The 18,210-nt window shown below is 40.0% G+C and overlaps 1 protein-coding gene across 2 annotated transcripts; it reads right to left on the bottom strand.

Moving 5' to 3' along the window:
- Positions 1-41: 41 nt before the first annotated feature.
- On the bottom strand, positions 42-16,591 carry dmtf1 (cyclin D binding myb-like transcription factor 1). Of its 2 annotated transcripts, XM_036563817.1 has the most exons (17): positions 16,513-16,591; positions 12,469-12,581; positions 12,141-12,263; positions 10,413-10,501; positions 10,206-10,305; positions 9,980-10,056; positions 9,286-9,443; positions 9,130-9,162; positions 8,906-9,015; positions 7,341-7,569; positions 7,015-7,166; positions 5,464-5,616; positions 5,290-5,375; positions 4,809-4,967; positions 4,446-4,658; positions 1,000-1,135; positions 42-907 (listed from the first exon to the last, which is right to left on the bottom strand). In XM_036563817.1, the coding sequence occupies exons 2-17, from the start codon at positions 12,572-12,574 to the stop codon at positions 870-872; spliced, it is 1,962 nt and encodes a 653-aa protein (XP_036419710.1). In that variant the 5' UTR covers positions 12,575-12,581; positions 16,513-16,591; the 3' UTR covers positions 42-869. The 2 variants fall into 2 exon arrangements, with proteins under 2 accessions (XP_036419710.1, XP_036419711.1); XM_036563818.1 differs by lacking the exon at positions 16,513-16,591 and having other exon boundaries at positions 12,141-12,283; positions 12,469-12,536.
- Between the last annotated feature and the right edge of the window lie 1,619 nt (positions 16,592-18,210).

The raw sequence follows: 18,210 nt of genomic DNA, 5'->3' as shown, positions 1-18,210 counted from the left end.
GAAAATATTAGCATTCCCTAAAACACAATGGCAACCTGACACACGGTGAATAACATTTTGTTTATTCAATAAATAAACACAAACGCAGAAACTCACATACAAAAGAAAACGTAACCCTTTTATAAATTAACAGCTGTCCAGACTTGCACACGTTTAGAGTTTGGCTAACATCCTGGTACTACACCCGAACATGGAACCAGTGCATCTTGACAAAGTTCATAAAACAGGAATAATAAGTGGGAGAACAGTATTCGGAAATACTTTAAAATAGTTATATTCCAAAACAGTGTAAGAATTTACGTTTAAATGAATAAAAAATGTGTTCTATGGTTGTACCTTCATGTCCAATTCGACTGAATTATGACAAATGTACAGATACTATACTGCTGAACAGATCAATACAGGTATGCATACAAGTAACCTGTTTGTACGCGTGCCCCACAGTCTTGCTCATGATGTGAGAATTGGCTCATAATGTTTAAAAACAAATAAACAAACAAACAGAGTCAGTTTGTGACACCCAACACCCTTTCATGGGTAACAGAATCAGTTATGGCAAGGTGTAGCTAATTCAGTAATGCACAAGGCTGTATGAAACCGAGGTTTCATTTAAACAGCTTACCATATTTGTCTCCTACCTTAAACCAACTGCCTGGGCACGTGGTCAGTGGAAAGCTACAAAGCCTTTACATTAGCACTTAATGCTTGCCAACTACAACATTTCTACACCGGCAGGATGTTTTAAGAATGGCAGGTTGCTCATCCAGAAACAATATGCTGTGTTCTCCTGCACTGGACTAGAGTTGTAACTGATCTATGGCTCTATTTCACAACGTTCACCACACAGCTCCTCAGGCCAAGAGTAGCTCTTAGTCTGAGCCTTCTTCCTGGTTCTGAAGAATGGGATCTGAAGGGCGCAAACAGAGTCAAAACGTTAAGGAAAGCAGAGTTGAAAGTACAAACTTTCCTGGTCACTCAAAAGCGGCTGTGGACTCTCACCTGTCAGTGTTCCGACAGGAAGGACGGAGTCTGTGGTGATGTCGCTGCTTGGGATGAAGCTGCTAGGAGATGGGACGATAAGCACAGCACCATCACCTATTCCAGAATTCCCCTCCTTCACTTTAGATCCCTGAGCCTGGCAAGAGAGAACGGGACAGAATTGCTGTAACAGAATGACAGAATATTACTTTACCGGGATTTAGTTAAAACTAACTAACTAAATAAATAAATAAAACAAAACAGATGGTTCTGGTCTTAAATCTCATTTGCTCAGCTGCGTTTGAAGCCATTTGAAATCATTAATAAATACACACAACTGAATCAGCAATTGAACTCTGTATTACTGAGCTAAATCATGAACAGGTTTGTGCTGTTAATGTAATAATCTTTGACTGTAATGTTGCTCACAAGGACCACCGAGTGTACTGATGTAGGGAGTAGGGAGGCATTTGAAATTTAGCACCAGCATAGGAAAAGTGACTTGCAATGCCACTAGCTTGGTGCTAAATAGGACTGGAAATTGCATAGAGGTGCTAATGTAAATTAGCACTGTTCTCACAGAGGTAATTTGGTGACCAAAACCTGCTTATAGCATGAAGGTTTCGTATTAAACACTACCATATTATGATTTGTTCATTATTACATGACAAAAGTTGAAGAACCTGGTTCTGTTTAAACTGAGGAGTTGACACCTAAAACTAGGTTGACTAGCTAGCTAGCAGGCTAAAAGATAGCTAACAGGCTAAACAACCCCTCCAATAATATAACTGGGTTTGAATTAAAGTGCCATAAGTAGCATCACACCCAGGTTGAATCTCAAAGGCTCACTAAATAGTGCGGTATGTAAGTTATGAAAGTGTGGCTTATATAATAGTGCAAATAGTGCACTATTCATCCAGTATGGATTTGCACTATGTAAGTCCCATGTGTCAAACACAAGGCCAGTGGGCCAGAGCAGGCCGCCAGACAACGTGTTCCGACTCTTCTACCCCAATAACAATCTATAGGACAGCGGTTACATCTCAATTCTACACAATTCTACACAATTCTACACAATTTCACACCAGTCACATCACCAAACACACTAGCTGGATTTCAGCTGCAGTTCAGCCAATATAAACACTTAACGTCAGCTCAGCAGCTCAGAAATTGAGTCCGAGTCTTAATGAACTTACAGTAAAGAAAGGATGCCAGGTGTCTAGTTCAAGCAGATAGGTAGGTTTAAAAGACTGAGCTCCTGGGGATGTTTAAATTTGAATATTTCTAGTATTCATGTAATATTTTAAGGTCTACTACAAGTCTCTGTATTTTACTGCTGACGTTTTTGCATATTTTGAATAAAAATGGCCAGTTTGGGTTGTAGCACAACATTAATTAAGAATGAAATAAAAACTTTTGTCTCTGGCCCACAGATTTGATGAGATTTTTTAATATGGCCCTTTCACTGGTTGAGTTTGACACCCCTGATGTAGGGAGTAGGGAGGCATTTGAGATTTAGCACCAGCATAGGAAAAATGACTTACAATGCCACTAGCTTGGTGCTAAATAGGACTGGAAATTGCATAGAGGTGCTAATGGAAATGTTCTCACAGAGGTAATTTGGTGACCAAAACCTGCTTATAGCATGAAGGTTTTGTATTAAACACTACTATATTATGATTTGTTCATTATTACATGACAAAAAAATTCTGAAGTTCATAAAATGGCTGCAATATCCAATAATGGGTGACTAAACGTTCTTGTCCTCCTTCAGCCGTCCATGGTTTCTTGGCAACAATAACATACAACAATAACAATAATATTTAACATATTTTATCATAGTTTATGTTGTCTGCCATTTTATAAAAGCAATAAGCCACGAGAAGCCTTTCATTACAGTGATTTTAGCATGGCTACATCACTCTAACTCACTCGCCTCTCATGGCTTATTGCTCTAATATACACAAACACAGAGCTTGGCTTGACCCAGGATCAAGTTCTTCATGCTGCTTTCAGGCTCTTACTGTAGATTTATATCAATTAGTTTTAGCAACATTCAATATGCTTGTTATTATTATTTTTTTGTTCAAATCACTTTGAGAAGTTGTTTAGGGGGCAGTCATGGGCTGGAGGTTAGGGAACCAGGCTTGTGAAACGAAGGTTGCCGGTTTGATCCCCTGAGCTGACAGTATGTGACTGAAGTGCCCTTGAGCAAGACACCTAACCCCCAACTGCTCCCCTGGCGCTGTGGATAGGGCTGCCCACCGCTCCGGGCAATTGTGCTCACTGCCCCTAGTGCACGGATGGGTTAAATGTGGAGGTGAAATTTCCCTGTTGTGGGATTAATAAAGGTCTCAATCTAGCTTGGTAAAGGTATTGATTTATAAGGGAAAAACTCAGAGTCTGTTATTGGAGATTTATTGAATAATATACTAGTCAAAAACATTTCATAATAGAGTTTTGCTTTGACGGCCAAGATGCAACGGTTTAAAGAAGCATTTGTCAGCCTGTTGTATACAGGTTACTGACAGGCAGTGAAGCTACTTATATGTTCAGACAGCATTGAGGAAGACTTGGGATTATGGGACGATACTAAAATAGGGTCATTATGAAAATTCTGCACATTTTAATGTTGTGGCAGTTCCTGCTAAAGAAAAATGAGGTGAGGCGCAGGGCCCATGCATAAGGCTTTCAGTTGGTCCAGCACCCTTGGGATTTAGGATGAGACAGACATGAGACAATGTCTTACTAATGTTCCTTTTTTTCTGGTACTCATGTACAATCAAGCAGGAACCTCCACCCATATGACTATGTTGGTGACAAACTAGTAGAGATGGCATATTGATATTGATGGGTATTGGGATCATGTCGATATCAGTAGAAAATGCTGAAAAACAAGAAAGAATCCAATGCAATCTTGTAACAAATCTGTCCTGAAATAGCTCTCGCTCACACTGTATGATGTGATGTTAGCTGTGTGGGGTAGTAGAAGAGATTAAGGAGAAGTAGTAGAAGAAATATCAGATTGGTATCAGCCAAAACTCAAGGTTTCAGTATCAGTATTAGTATTGTAAAAGAAAAGTTGTATTGTGTCTCTCTGGAAAATCTATAAAAGAATCAATTATACAGATATGCAACTATATTTACCAAAATCTTTGACTGAAAAAAATCATTAAAGTACTTATAAACATGTTTTGCATAAGCGTTTACTGACTGATCTCAGAAACTGCTCATTGGTTTCTATTATTTTCTTTTCTAAGCATGAGGAAACACATCAAAACTGTCTGTGGTAACTTACTACAGGCTACAGATGCAGCAGACAGAGATTAGGTTGGAAAAAATGCTGCTGTATTCCTTTAATAGCCCAATGCTACTCAGTAGAATTCTGTGACAAAATAAGATATACAAGATTGCACTGAATGAGGCTTCAGGGAAGATTACCAAACTTGCTTGTCCATCTGTCGTACCTTGTCTGTTATGGCTTTTGAGCTTGGCTCACTAGACTCCCCCTCCTGCTTTGAGTGTTCTGTGCTCTCAGCAGTCTCCTCATTGGCCAAGTCCTGCTCCGCAGCCAACTCTGATTGGTTGAGAGGGTCGGCGAGGTCCTCCGAGGTCACAGTTTGGATGATGATGCCAGGGTGAGACATCTGCACTGTAACGTTCTCACTCAGACTGTCCGCCTGACGGTTGGCAGAGTATTTGTTCGTGAGGGAGAGACCAGATAAAAAGAAATAACTAATTAACGAAATAACTAATTAAATCTTAAATTGTTGCTAATTTATTTGTGCTAATATACACAGTCATGTAGTGAAACTCAAACACACACTCACAGAGAGACTGTGTAAGATGATTTGGTCTGGGGAGCCTGGCGATGCTGCGGCGGTGAGTGTCACAGTGGGATTAGCCGTGAGCGTGAGGGGGAGGCTCTGATTGGACCCCGTCTGCAGGAAATAGGTCCCGGGAGTGCCCGTGGGCTGCAAGTGGAAGGACTGCACAAGAAGGGCAGAGGAGAAAAAGAGGAAAATCACAACCCTTAAACCTGATCTTCATCTGAATCAAAATGACACCATGATGTGCGATGCCGTCCGAACAAAACCACCACCTTCGAAATGCTACTTCATGAAGGAAAGACAACATTTTTTTAATTTGAGTTCATGGAAAAAGATGTTATCCCAAGTTGGGACCATTTCTGTTGGGCCACTTTCATATAAAAAGCCACTGGCCTTTTCAAAGTAACAAAATGAAAAAGTTGAGGTTTTGATATGACAGCGACCGAGCGACAGCATGCATGTTAATACTTATGCCACTCACTGGTAGCAGTTCAAAGGCTTGCAGAGCTCCAGAGTTCAGCGTGATTGTCCCACTTTCAGAGGTACCACTCGCACTGTCTGAAGATGCTGAAACACACAGTTAAACAGACTCAAGTTAAAGACACACCTACAAGAGTTCATGTGTCCACATAGTGCATTACAGGTTTGTACTCACAGACATGTGTGATCTGCACAGGGATCTGGACGGGGATTTGCAGTGCCGTGACAGGGCTGGGAGAGGCGTTAGCAGAGCGAGAACCCACCACCACCACCTTATTCACTGTAGATGATGGAGCCTCCACAACATCCTGCAGTCCTTTCAACAAGACTTCATACAGACATAGACAGAGGACCAGATGAACATCTAAAGCTGGAGTGAGAGTTCTGAGAACACATGGACGTTCTGTTCAGTTCTGAGAACATAACGCTGCTGTCGGAACAAAACCTTGTATCCAAAATGACAACTTTACAGGGGAAGGAAAAAACATACTTTACCTTTTATGCAAGTTAGTGGAACCAGACTTTTTTCCAAGTCATTTTGGGCCGTTTCTGTTGGTCTATTCATCATGAAATTTACACACAATATAAAAGACAACAGGCATTTTCAAATTATGTCAAAAACTGAAAAACAACAAAAATTGAGATATAAGGTTTTTTTCTGACAGCAACGATATGGAAGTTCTGCCAGAAGTTCAGGGACACCTCACCTTCTTTTGACTTTTTTTATTTTCAGAGTTACGTTTCAAATAAGTGAGACAAATAACTGCATTATTAACAATTTTGCTACACTTAGCTTTGTGTTCACTAAACTGTCTTTACTGATGTGACGAGTAGGCTTTGCCTTAGTAAAGAGTTTTTTTTTTGCCCTGAAAGTGGTTTAAAAACTAGAAAGGTCTGAGTGCTGATGAGTGCTGACATCACAACACATGGTAAGATGTGTGAAGTGTGGTCTTCTTCCCAAGCAAATACTTTTTTTCAGTTGTTTCTTCAGTTATGAAGTTTTTTAAAATCTAAAACTAAAATATTTTTGATGTAAAGGAGAATTCCACCAGTTTTATTCAAAAAATCTGCATAATCAAATCAATTATTGATTGATGTTAACAAAATCAGTCAGAGTGGTTTGATGTGCGTTCCATTCTAGAAAAACTTCCTGGGCGGTGGTTATAGGAACCGGATGTCTGAAGAGTTTAATGCCTCTAAAAGCTCCCTCACAGAAAGTTGCAAACACAAAGTGGTTATGAATACATTTCCTGATGCCTGAGACACTGTTTTACAATAGTTCTGAGATCAGCTTTTTGGCTAAAATATATCATTTTTTTAATCTATTCATGGTGGAGATGTTTATGCATGTTATAGGGCAAAACAGTCCCCAAAGAAAATGTATTCTTTCACATTTACCACTATATTACCAGCAGCAGCACTACACATAAAATTTAGGAGACACGTGCAGGTTCACTGGTGGTTTTGGATAGTAAATAAAATGGTTGTATTTGTGTTGTAGACATCACAACCCCTGGTTCCTATCAGCACCAATGTAAAAAAGTCTGCACTGATAAGTTTACAATGACATATCACATCAGACCACTCTGAATGACTTTGTTTACATCTCAGTGACTGAATTATGCAGAAATTTGCAAACACTGGTGGAAAGTTATGGCAAAAAATGTTTATTTATTGTTGTCAAACTTTTGAAAGGTAATAAATACTGAGTTTCTGAAGGGCTTACCAGCAAAGGGAAGTTCTTTGTGATTAGCCACTTGTCTTTTAATGGTCCACCATTTGCTGCGGAGCCACTGAGGTGAGCGAACGCTGCTCCACCCCTCAGCCAGGAGATCCCAGTTAATGTCATTCTCATCTTCCACGTCAAGCTCAAATATCCTATACAAAATATACAAACCAATTACTTTAACCTTCATTCACCACTGGCCATTCTGCTCACGTTCACACATGGACATCATCTAATGTGCATGTTAATTAGTAAATTGACATCACTAACCAAAAACACATCTAGCTGACTGCATCAAATGTATACTGTCATATACTCGCACAGACCTGTGGATAAGGTTGATGTCATCCTCTTTGGTCCATTCTGTGCCTCCACTCTGTTTCCAGTTCAGGTAGTTGAGCCATTTAGAGCGGCACTGCTTCTCCGAGCGCGTGCCGACCATATCAGCCACAGACGCCCACGAAACGCCCTGAGTCACCACATCACCCGCTTTAGTGCCTGTCAGTTCATGCACCACCTCCGCTAACCTCCTCTCCTCTTCTTCTGTCCATTTACCTGACAGAGAAAGAGGAAGAGAAAGAATGAATGAAGTGAATGCTGCTGATGTTAAATTAGCTCCCCTATCACCTTAATCTTCAAACCAAGATTTAAGGGGGAATTCCACTGATTTTGTCTGCATACTTCAATTATTACGAATTATAAAGTCATTCAGAGTGGTTTGGTGTGAAATACTCTTTTCACAGTGGCAGTGATGGGAACCAGACATCTGCGGAGTTTAGTTATTACATTAAATGGTTATGAATACACTGCCTGATACCTGAGATACTGTTGTATGATAGTTTTGAGAAAAAGTTTGGACCTAAAATGTTTTTTTAATACGTTCATCGGAGAGGTAAATACAAGATGCTGTAAGGCATAATCGTTCACAAATAAAAACATTTTTTTTTCAGATTTACCACTATTATACCATCAACATTACAGTACTAAAAGCTCAGGAGTCACATATAGGTTCACTGGTCATTTTGAGTTCCTGCCACTAGAGTCAATAAGCTTCCTTAAAATGCACCTTTTAACATCTGCTGTAGACACTGCTAAACACAAAAAACAGGTTAAACTCACAGAGACAAAGTTAGTATGTTTACTCAAATAACAGCTGGTGAGAACATCTCCAAAGAAGAAAGAAATATATGCAATTAAATAGGACAGGGTGTGTGTGTTTGATTGGTTACAAAATTGGTAGATTTCACTTGAACATTATTGGTCAAATTAGAACAGAATTACCATTAATGACTATATAATTAACAGAAAAGACTATATATATATATATATATATATATATATATATATATATATATATATATATATATATATATATAAAAGCAATCTAACGTAACACCAAACACAATGACTTATTTCACTATTTAGGTTCAAGGCTAGTAAGAGGCATCATAACCCTGGAGCGCAAGTGCTTTAAATTAGGCCTAGGGGAAGAGACTCCCTATGTCAAAATGCAGGCTTTATAGAGCACAGCTTCTTACACATACTCATTTTATAAAAGACTAATGTGCTGAACCTCTTACCAATAATATATGAGTGTAACTATAAAGTGAAGAATTAACAAATAAATTATTAACTAATTAATTAAAGAATAGACTGATTGAGGAAGGTATACAATTGAATCAACAACCCCACATCAAACCACACTGAATGACTTTGTTTGAATCTCAACCATTGAATTATGCACAAATTTTGAAAAAAAAAATCTATAATAATTTGCCATTATGGGAAAAAGAAATGACTATTCAGTCTAATGTTTGACATCAACACTCAGTCTGCAAGCATTGGCCATTTAACTGACAGTAAAAAAAATTTATATTAGGCTTATTCTGACCTGTATTGCAGGTGTCCTTCATGAGTCTACAGCGGTCCTTCACTGATGAGGCACTGCGGCCAAGAGCTGCCCCAATGGTGGCCCAGTCGTTTCCATGCTTCTGTCTGAGCCTGCCCAAACACAAACACATCCAACACTTATCACAACATACATATCTACATACATACTTAAATAAATAAATAAAAATGAATAAACTGTATGCAGGCCAAAACAACTGGACTCACTCTTTCAGTTTTTCAATCTCTTCTTGAGTGTATCTGAAAACCAGGAGACATTTTCTATGAATTTCACAGCAGAAAATACACTTCAGAAAGTAAACGTAGCGAATGTAACTTTGCAGTTATCATTAAAGCACAGCACCTGCACACCTGTATACTTACTTGCCTACATGGTTGCGATTGTCATACATTCGCAGCACGCGTCTGTATACCGCGAAAAGGGGGCGATTCAAACCCCAGGCAATACTGCGATAGAAATCCTTCCTCTCCTCTTTTGACATCTCAAAGATGATCTCTGTGGGGTCCTGGATCCCCCGGTTCTGCATCCAGGAGAACAGAGTGAAAATATGACAGGCTGTTAGTGTGATTTTCACCACAGAGAAAATGAATTTCTCCAATAAAAAGACATTTGCATTGCTTGCAGGTGCTTTTTACTGTGCACCATAAAAGCTAATGATGGGTACAGCACTACACCAGCTTCAAAAAAGCACCAAACATTCTAGGCTGGTTCATTGGATAGAAATTAAGCCTAGTCTAGGACTAAACTGTACTGTCAATAGTAATTAACCACTGAAAGCCTTTTTAGTCTAGAATTATTGATTTATTATGCATAACTATGTTATAACGTTTTAGTACAGGTGTACGAGCAGCATTAAAATGCAGTGCAAGTAAATCAGCCACAACAAAAATAATAATGAAATAATATGAAATAATGATAATATAATAACTCATTAGCAGGTTTTGAGCAAAAATCAGCCAACTTGTATCTTGGCTGATTCGACTGTGCACCTCTAAAATATTTGTCTTATAAATATAAACACATTTTAAAGGCAGGGTCTAGATCAAGAGAGCTTACCTTGAGGTAGTTGTCTATGTTGTTCATCAATATGTCAATCTCCTCCTTTGACCACATACCCTGTTTCCACTTGTGACCTGAGGAAGGAATGACATCTCATCAGTGTATTGTGTGTGTGTATTTTGTACATGTGTTACTTCCTGTAAAGTCCCTTAGAAACCTGTCACTATTGTTGTTTACAGATAAATACAATTTGGGAGCTTCTGTTTGTATCACAGAGATGTACCTTTGTTCACTAGTGTGTCCTTGTCCTCTTTTGTAGTAAACCAGGCTTGACTTACTGCCGACACATCGCTGGTTTTCCGTGGGGAGGACGAGTTCTCGTCCTGTAAGAATATACACGTATTACAGCACACAACATACACTTAACGTCTTAATAAAAGTTCTCACAAGAACTGTTTGGCTGAGGTACAGAGGCCTTGGCGGATGGTACCTGTGTTTCTTCAGTCTGCTGCTCTTCCAGCTCATCCTTCATCTCTGTAGCAGTCATTGTCACCTCAAAGCTCTCATCACTCTCTGAAACTGAAATATTTAATTAAATATGTTGCTTTTGCTTTAAGTAAGCGCTGGACGTTCAGGTGGGTGAAATAGTTAAAATATAACTGATAAAATAAGAAACTTGAGGACATTTTTATTATACAGTGCTGTGAAAATTATTTTTTGTTTTTAATTTGTCACATTTAAATGTTTCAGATCATCCAACTGATTTTAGGATAAGATGAAGACAACACAAATAAACATAAAATGCAGTTTTTAAACGAATGTTTCATTAGTTGAAGATGAAGATTTATTTAAAAACTTATATCACCCATGTGAAAAAGTAATTGTCCCCTAAATCTAAAAATTGGTCATTTGCAATAACTTGCAATGAGTCTTTTACATCGCTGTGGAGGAATTTTGGTCCATTCTTCTTTGCAGAATTGCTTTAAAACAGCTACTTGGGACGGTTTTTGAGCATGAACTGCTCATTTAAGGTCTTGTGTTTCTTTTGAGCCATTCAGAGACGGATTTGCTTGTGTGGTTTGGATCATTGTCCTGCTGCATAATCCGACTGTGCTTGAGCTTTAGGTCACAAACTGACAGGCAGACATTCTCCGTCAGAGAGCAGAATTCATGGTTCCATCAGATATGACATCATCCAGGTCCTGCAGAAGTAAAGCAGCCCCAGATCATCACACTACCACCACCATGTTTGACTGTTGGTATGATGTTATTATGGTGGAATGCACTGTTAGCTTTACGTTAAATGTAACTGGACCCATGTCCTTAGAATACTATCCCAAAAGTCTCGGGGGCTGTCTAGATGTTTTTTGGGAAATGCGAGACGAGCATTTGTGTTCTTTTTGGTCAGCCGTGGTTTGAGCCTTGCAGCTCTCCCACGGGTGACATTTTTGTCCAGTGTCTTTCTTACTGTGGAACTGTTTACATTTACTTTAACTGAGGCAAGTTACGCCTACAGTTCTTTAGATGTTTGTCTGGGTTCTTTTGTGACCTCCTGGATGAGTCATCGATGCCCTCTTGGTGAAATTTTGATAAGCTGGCCACTCCTGGGAAGGTTCACCACTGTTCCAAGTTTTCTCTTGTGGATACTGGTGCTCACTGTGGTTCTCTGGAGTCTCCGAGCCTTAGCAATGGCTTTGTAACGCCTTCCAGAAAGTGGCATCATGTGCTGCTTTTTTGAGACATTCTAGCTTGCTTCACACTGCCAGACAGGTTCTTTTTAAGTGATGTTAAGATTCAACAGGTAAGTAGCCATGGGTATGGCCAGTGAAATTGAACCCAAGAGGCAAGTGAATTTGTTCAACTGGTTGATTTAGTAACTAAGGGGGCAATTACTTTTTTCACATAGGGTCAGGCAGGGCCGAACAGCATTTTTCCATCAACAAATGAAATCATCATTTAAGCACAGGATTTTGTGTTTACTTGGGTTATCTCTGTCTAACTAAATGTAGTATGATGATCTGAAACACTCAAGTGTGACAAATACGCAAGAATAGAAGAAACTGGGAAGGGGAAAATACTTTTTCACAACACTGTATATCAATGAAGCATGCAGTTCATTTCTTTAGGTACCAAGTAAAAGCTTATTGTGATGCAATAACAATAAAATACCACATTAACCACACCTAACTGTACATATTCATACTGTTAGTCTACTCACTTGGAAGTGCGAGCACAGAGTAGCCGGAGGGAGTGGCAGGGGAGTCTTCAGTCTCCTCTTTGGACAACCGCAGTCGTTTGGGAATAGATTCGGCTTCCTCATCCGACCCCAAACCTCCATCATCTGCGTGTGCCATGTATAATCTATTACACCAAGCCATTTAGCTTTGTGCAACCTCTCAGTGATGCGATTCCAGAGCTTTCACACCAAGAACTATAAGACGTATTACACTTTCATACATTTCTGCTGATCATCAAATACAAGAAGTACACAGGAGAAGTATTTAGTAGAAGGATCACACAAAGTCTGCACCAACCAAACATCTCACCGTTCTGAGCGCAGTGCAGGATGATGTTGCCATCAGTGTCCTGGGTGAAAGTGACAGAATTGACTGAGTCTAGAGTCACGGCACCTGAGACATCTCCTGTGTTCATGCTCAGCCTGAGGAAACATGACAAAATAGACTTTACCTCACATACATGCAGACTCCAGCCTGTGAATATGGTGTCTGAACACTAATGTAAAGGGCCTGTACCATGGAAAACCAAGACATTCCCATGCTAGTTTTTAAAAAAGGGAGTTTGAAGCAATAGTTTGAGGGGCAGTCGTGGGTTGGAGGTTAGGGAACCAGCCTTGTGACCGGAAGGTCGCCGGTTCAATCCCCTCAGCTGACAGTACGTGACTGAAGTGCCCTTGAGCAGGGCACCTAACCCCCAACTGCTCCCTGGGCGCTGTGGATAGGGCTGCCCACTGCTCTGGGCAAGCGTGCTCACTGCCTCCCAGTGTGTGTGTGTTCACTAGTGTGTACGTGGTGTTTCACTGCACGGATGGGTTAGATGCGGAGGTTCAAACACAGTTAGCTAAAAGGTTAATTTCATTCATTCATATGTTAACAGTTTCAAAGTGTACCATTCACTACTCAGTTCATATATGGAAACACTAAGCTGCAAAAACAGCCTGTTTTCACTCTGTGATGTCAGGATAACTAACTTATTTATATATATTCATCTATCCAGCCTACAACAGTTTAGCCCCGCCCACTCATACTGAAGATCTAAGGCGTGTTTCAGCTCTGAGTGCTTTTTGAAAGAGGTGTAATACAGGACAACCAAGGAGAACAGAGCTCATTTATCGTATATCATTCTTACACAGTAACAGCCTGTTTAATTCTAAGGGGTAAAGAGAGGCTAGAAAAAGGTTGTAAAAATGAATGACAATCATTTTTGGCACTTAAAACCACACAAATGTGGAACTCGAGGGGGCAAAAAAAATAAAACACCATAAAAATGTAGGACATGGGTCCACAACAGCACTGCTGATCCACTCATACCAGCGCAACACACACTTACACCTCATCACGTTAGTGTCACTGCAGTGCTGAGAATGATTCACTGTCCAAATAATACCTGCTCTGTGGGGGTCCTGGCCACTGAAGAACAGGGTGAAAAGGGGGCTAACAAAGTATGCAGAGCAACAGATGGACTACAGTCTGTAATTGTAGAAGTACAAAGTGCTTCTATATGGTAAGTGGAGCTGATAAAATGAATAATGAGTGTAGAGACAAGTAGGGTGTTTTATTGTTGTTCCTGCGTGCTTCAAACTGGCCACCATTGCGCCAGTTCCAAATTCAGCCAGCGTGAATACTCTAAATGACTGGCGCCCGGTTGCTCTGACCTTCATCATAACCAAGTACTTTGGAAAGCTGGTCAGAGATTTTGTCTGCTCCTCACTGCCTGCCACTCTGGACCCACTGCAGTTCGCCAACAAACAGAACAGATCCACTGATGATGCAATAGCCCTGACTCTGCACACTGCCCTCTCCCATCTGGACAAAAAGAACACGTATGTGAGAATGCTGTTTGGACTACAGCTCTGCATTCAACACCATCGTGCCCTCAAGGATTGGCACTGAAATTCGGGATCTGGGTTTGAACTGTGCACTTTGCAGATTCTGAACTTCCTGACGGGCCGACGCCAGGTGGTAAGGACGGGCAACATCACCTCCTCCTCACTGACCCTTAACACCGGAGTTCCTCAGGGCTGTGTGCTCAGCCCTCTCTTGTATTCTCTGTACACCCACAACCGCTCAGCCAGACACAGCTCCAATGTCATGACCAAATTTGCAGATGACACCACGATTGTGGGCCTGATCTCCAATGACAACGAGGAGTCCTACAGAGAGGAGGTCAGCTTCCTGACACACTGGTGCCAGGAGAACAACCTCAAGACCAAGGAGCTCACAGTGGACTTCAGAAAGCAAGAGAAAGTGCACACCCCCATCACCTCTTCCACCTCAGGCGGCTGAGGAGGTTTGGCATGAACCCCCGCATCCTCAGAGCATTTTACACATGCACTGTGGAGAGCATTCTAACAGGCTCCATCACCACCTGGTATGGAAACTGCACTGCTATTGAGTGGAAAGCTATGCAGAGGGTAGTACTGACAGCCCAGCACATCACCGGGGTCCAGCTCCCAAACCTCCTGGATTTATACACCAGCCGCTGCCTGAGGACGACCAGGAGGATTCTAATGGACTCCACCCACCCAAGCCACTGTCTGTTCTCACAGCTGCCGAGCGGGAGGAGGTACAGAAACATAAAGTCCAGCCGGTTCCGAGACAGTTTCTTCCCCTGGGCCATCAAGCTGCTGAACAGCCAGTAGCGCTGGTGTATCAGTCTATGAGCCCATAACTACACTTCTGAATCATGATGATCTCCATGGACAATCTACACCTCATCCACACCTCAACAGACCTACTCTGATCTTAATGCACCTTCAATCTAGCAAATCTATACCTGCACATATTGATTGACATCTCGTACATTTTCTATCCACATCTTATATAATCTGGAAGATTTCTATATCAATATTCTATCCCCTGTGTACCTGCATCTCATTTATTTATCTACCTCAGACTCACTAACTGCACATGTGGAATGTGTACAATTGTACATATAGTTTTGTTTCAGAACTTATTACTGTACAACTGTACATTGGAATAGTGCAGTACTAGTACATATTGTATATGAATATTGTATGTGTATTTATTTAGAGTCAGTATATTTGTTTTTTTCATATACACACACACACACATATATGTATATATATATATATATATATATATATATATATATATATATATATATATGCGTGTGTGTGTAATATTTAAGTGCTACAAGGGGGCTACACACCTAAGATGTTCACTCACCTTCGCACCTGTGTAAGTGTGATGTGACAATAAACATGATTTAAATTTAGTCAACTACAAGATTTTCATAGGTATCTGTTGTATTCCTGCATGTCCTTTTCATAAGGGGTCAGCTACATTAGCAGAAACACCAGAACTAAATTGCTGAATGTATTCTTATACACAATAAATGACACCCTTTGGAAAGACATTATAACCGTTTATTCAGGATATTTAAAATAAAAACAGCTCTGCAGCACTGAAGTAAAACTCTAGCTGCTATATCCCTTCCAAACCATCACTCTGCTGATGTTCACAGATGTAAGAGCACAGCTAGGCCAGTTAGCTACAACAGCTTACAGTGTCTACAATATCATCGACTACTAAGTCAGGTGAAAATGCATTTTTTAAACGACTGTAAGGTTGACAGAGACATGAACACGAGTCTTGAGAAACCTAGTTAAAGAAGACTGTAAGGTTACTGCGTCCTAACCTCACTGATAGATTTGAACGCAGCAGAGGACGAGGCTGAAGTTGGCTTTCTAACGTTACTCGCCAGCTCCTTGTTCGAATGTTCCCGTTCCACCTTAAACGGTGCAGAATTTAAGGTGGAACGGGAACATTCAATACAATTCTGTTGTTGAACCAGAAAAAGGGCTCAAACAAGAACCAGAATACATAAACCAACCTAAATACATTGGATTAACATTAATATAATGAGTAGCTAATAGGAGAGCGTGTAAAAACAATACCACAAACTAACGTCAGCATGATAAATCTAAAATGTGTTTTATTTATGATATCCACAGCACATTATTGAGGAATCTGTGCATAAAAACTTCCAAAAAAAAACAAAACTTCGAATTCGCTAAATTTGTGTTCGAAATTTCCCGGTCCACCTTAAATGGTGCAGCGCCAGAACGTAGCTGCTGCGGCACTTAAGGTGGAACGGGGAAATTCAAACAAGCAACTGGCGAATAAGAAGCCGCCTTCAGCTCCGCTGCAGAGAGGGAAGAGAAAAAAGAGACGCCATGTTCGTGTGGAAGTGAATCTGCGCGGTTCGGCTGCTGTGGAGGAGTTAAATGTTGGAAGAAAGGAGTCCGAGTTCTGTAAAGTGGCCGTCGGGACCGGAGCGGCTCTCCGCGGCGACAGAACGCGAATTTAGAGTTAGATCTGGGTACTTACTTCCTGTTTTGGGTCCGGGCACTTCACAGGGACCAGGATGGAGACAAGTGCCAGGATGGAGGAGCGGCACGGCGGAAACGAGCGCCGCTCACTTCCGATACAAATTTTCATTGCCAGAAAAAAAAAATCCCCCACGGTGTGAATTAGCACTAAATCTCCTAACACCCCACACATACACCTGATATATGGACATATGGGCACATATAAAAAGATCAGGCTCATATTTCAGCATAACTGTGGGTAAAGGTCAATCAATACTGGATATATATGGATTATACAGACATGACTGATAGGTGGGTAAATAGTACAGTTTACTTTTAAATATTAAATAATTTGAATGTGTCAGGATCAATATTTTCATTTATTTCACGTTTTAATGAATTTATTGCATAACTTACATTGTGCATGTATTTAGAGTTTAGTCATGTAGCTATTACACTAATTTTGACTTCATTGGGAAGTATGTGGAGGAGACAAAGACAAGGCAGTAAAACCTCATATTATATCAAATAAAACTAGCATATCGCTGCTGTCGGAACAAAACCTTGTATCTCTGTTTTTTTTGTCATTTTTCAGTTTTTGACATAATGTGAAAATGTCTGTTGCCCTTTACATTGTGTGTAAATTTCATAATGAATAAACCAAAAGAAACAGCCCAGAAAAATTCTGGTTCCGTTGATTTACATTATTAGTAAAGTAAGTTTTTTTCTTCTCCTGTAAAGTTACCCTTTTGGAGCTACGAGGTTTTGTTGCGACAGCAGCGATAAATGAATAATATATGCTATCCATATATATGAATAATGTTTTCTATCTTACATTGTTACACATATATGTCTTGAAATATATGTCCCATATTTGAAAATGTCCAATTTCAATTAAGTTGGCATGAATGTCATGTATGTCCACAAATATAAGTTGGACATATGGGAAATCCATATCTGATGATATATGTCACATATTTAAAACCCTTATATTGCCATATATCAGATCTCTGTATGGGACGAATGTGGAGTGAAATTAAAGTGGAGCTTTAATTTTTAACCTGCAGCTTTTATCTGTTCACAAATATCACAATTAGGATTTCTGCGTTTCTATGACAACTGCGCCACCTGCTGATAAGCGGAGGTGTAAACCTGTAAGTAAGGGTGGGTTGCACCAGCAAGGATTAAGCTTAAACTTGGATTAAACCAAGGTTTATCTATTAATTGTGTTACGCCAAACTTTACACCTACACTTTTAAAGAAGATGGTTCTTCAAGGGTTCTTTAGTAAAGGGAAGGGTTCTATTCAGAGCAATGAGTTCTATATTTCATGCTTAAATGGTTCTTTGCATGGTGAAATGGTTCTTCAGATTGATGGAGAATGTGTATTCTATATAGAACTCATAGATTAGAACCCTTGAAGAACCATCTTTTTGAAGAGTGTACAGTCTTAGCAAAAAGCGTTCTCTATAGTACCAAAAAATGACTTGTAACAATAGTGAAATCCTTTTTTGGTGCTATGTAGAACCCTTTTCAAAAAGGTTCTATATAGAACCATATACCAAATGTTCTCCATCATTCTGAAGAACCATTTCACCATGCAAAGAACCCTTTAATCATGCAAAGTTCTTTGAGTGTTCATGGTTTGAGTGTTTTCTACAGTAAATCTAGATGAAATTGAATTCTGTTGCACCGTCACTTTAAGCTCAGATTCAAAC

The sequence above is a fragment of the Colossoma macropomum genome, unplaced genomic scaffold (genome assembly GCF_904425465.1).
Source record: "Colossoma macropomum unplaced genomic scaffold, Colossoma_macropomum, whole genome shotgun sequence".
Taxonomy (NCBI): Eukaryota; Metazoa; Chordata; class Actinopteri; order Characiformes; family Serrasalmidae; genus Colossoma; species Colossoma macropomum.
This window is presented reverse-complemented; position numbering and strand designations above follow the sequence as displayed.

Coding starts and splice junctions, on each gene's coding strand:
- dmtf1 (XM_036563817.1), bottom strand. CDS start 12,574: ATGAACACAGGAGATGTCTCAGGTGCCGTGACTCTAGACTCAGTCAAT. Junction 7,167..7,340: donor GACATCAACCTTATCCACAG/GTCTGTGCGAGT, acceptor TATTTTGTATAG/GATATTTGAGCTTGACGTGG. Junction 4,968..5,289: donor AAGCCTTTGAACTGCTACCA/GTGAGTGGCATA, acceptor CTTCTTGTGCAG/TCCTTCCACTTGCAGCCCAC.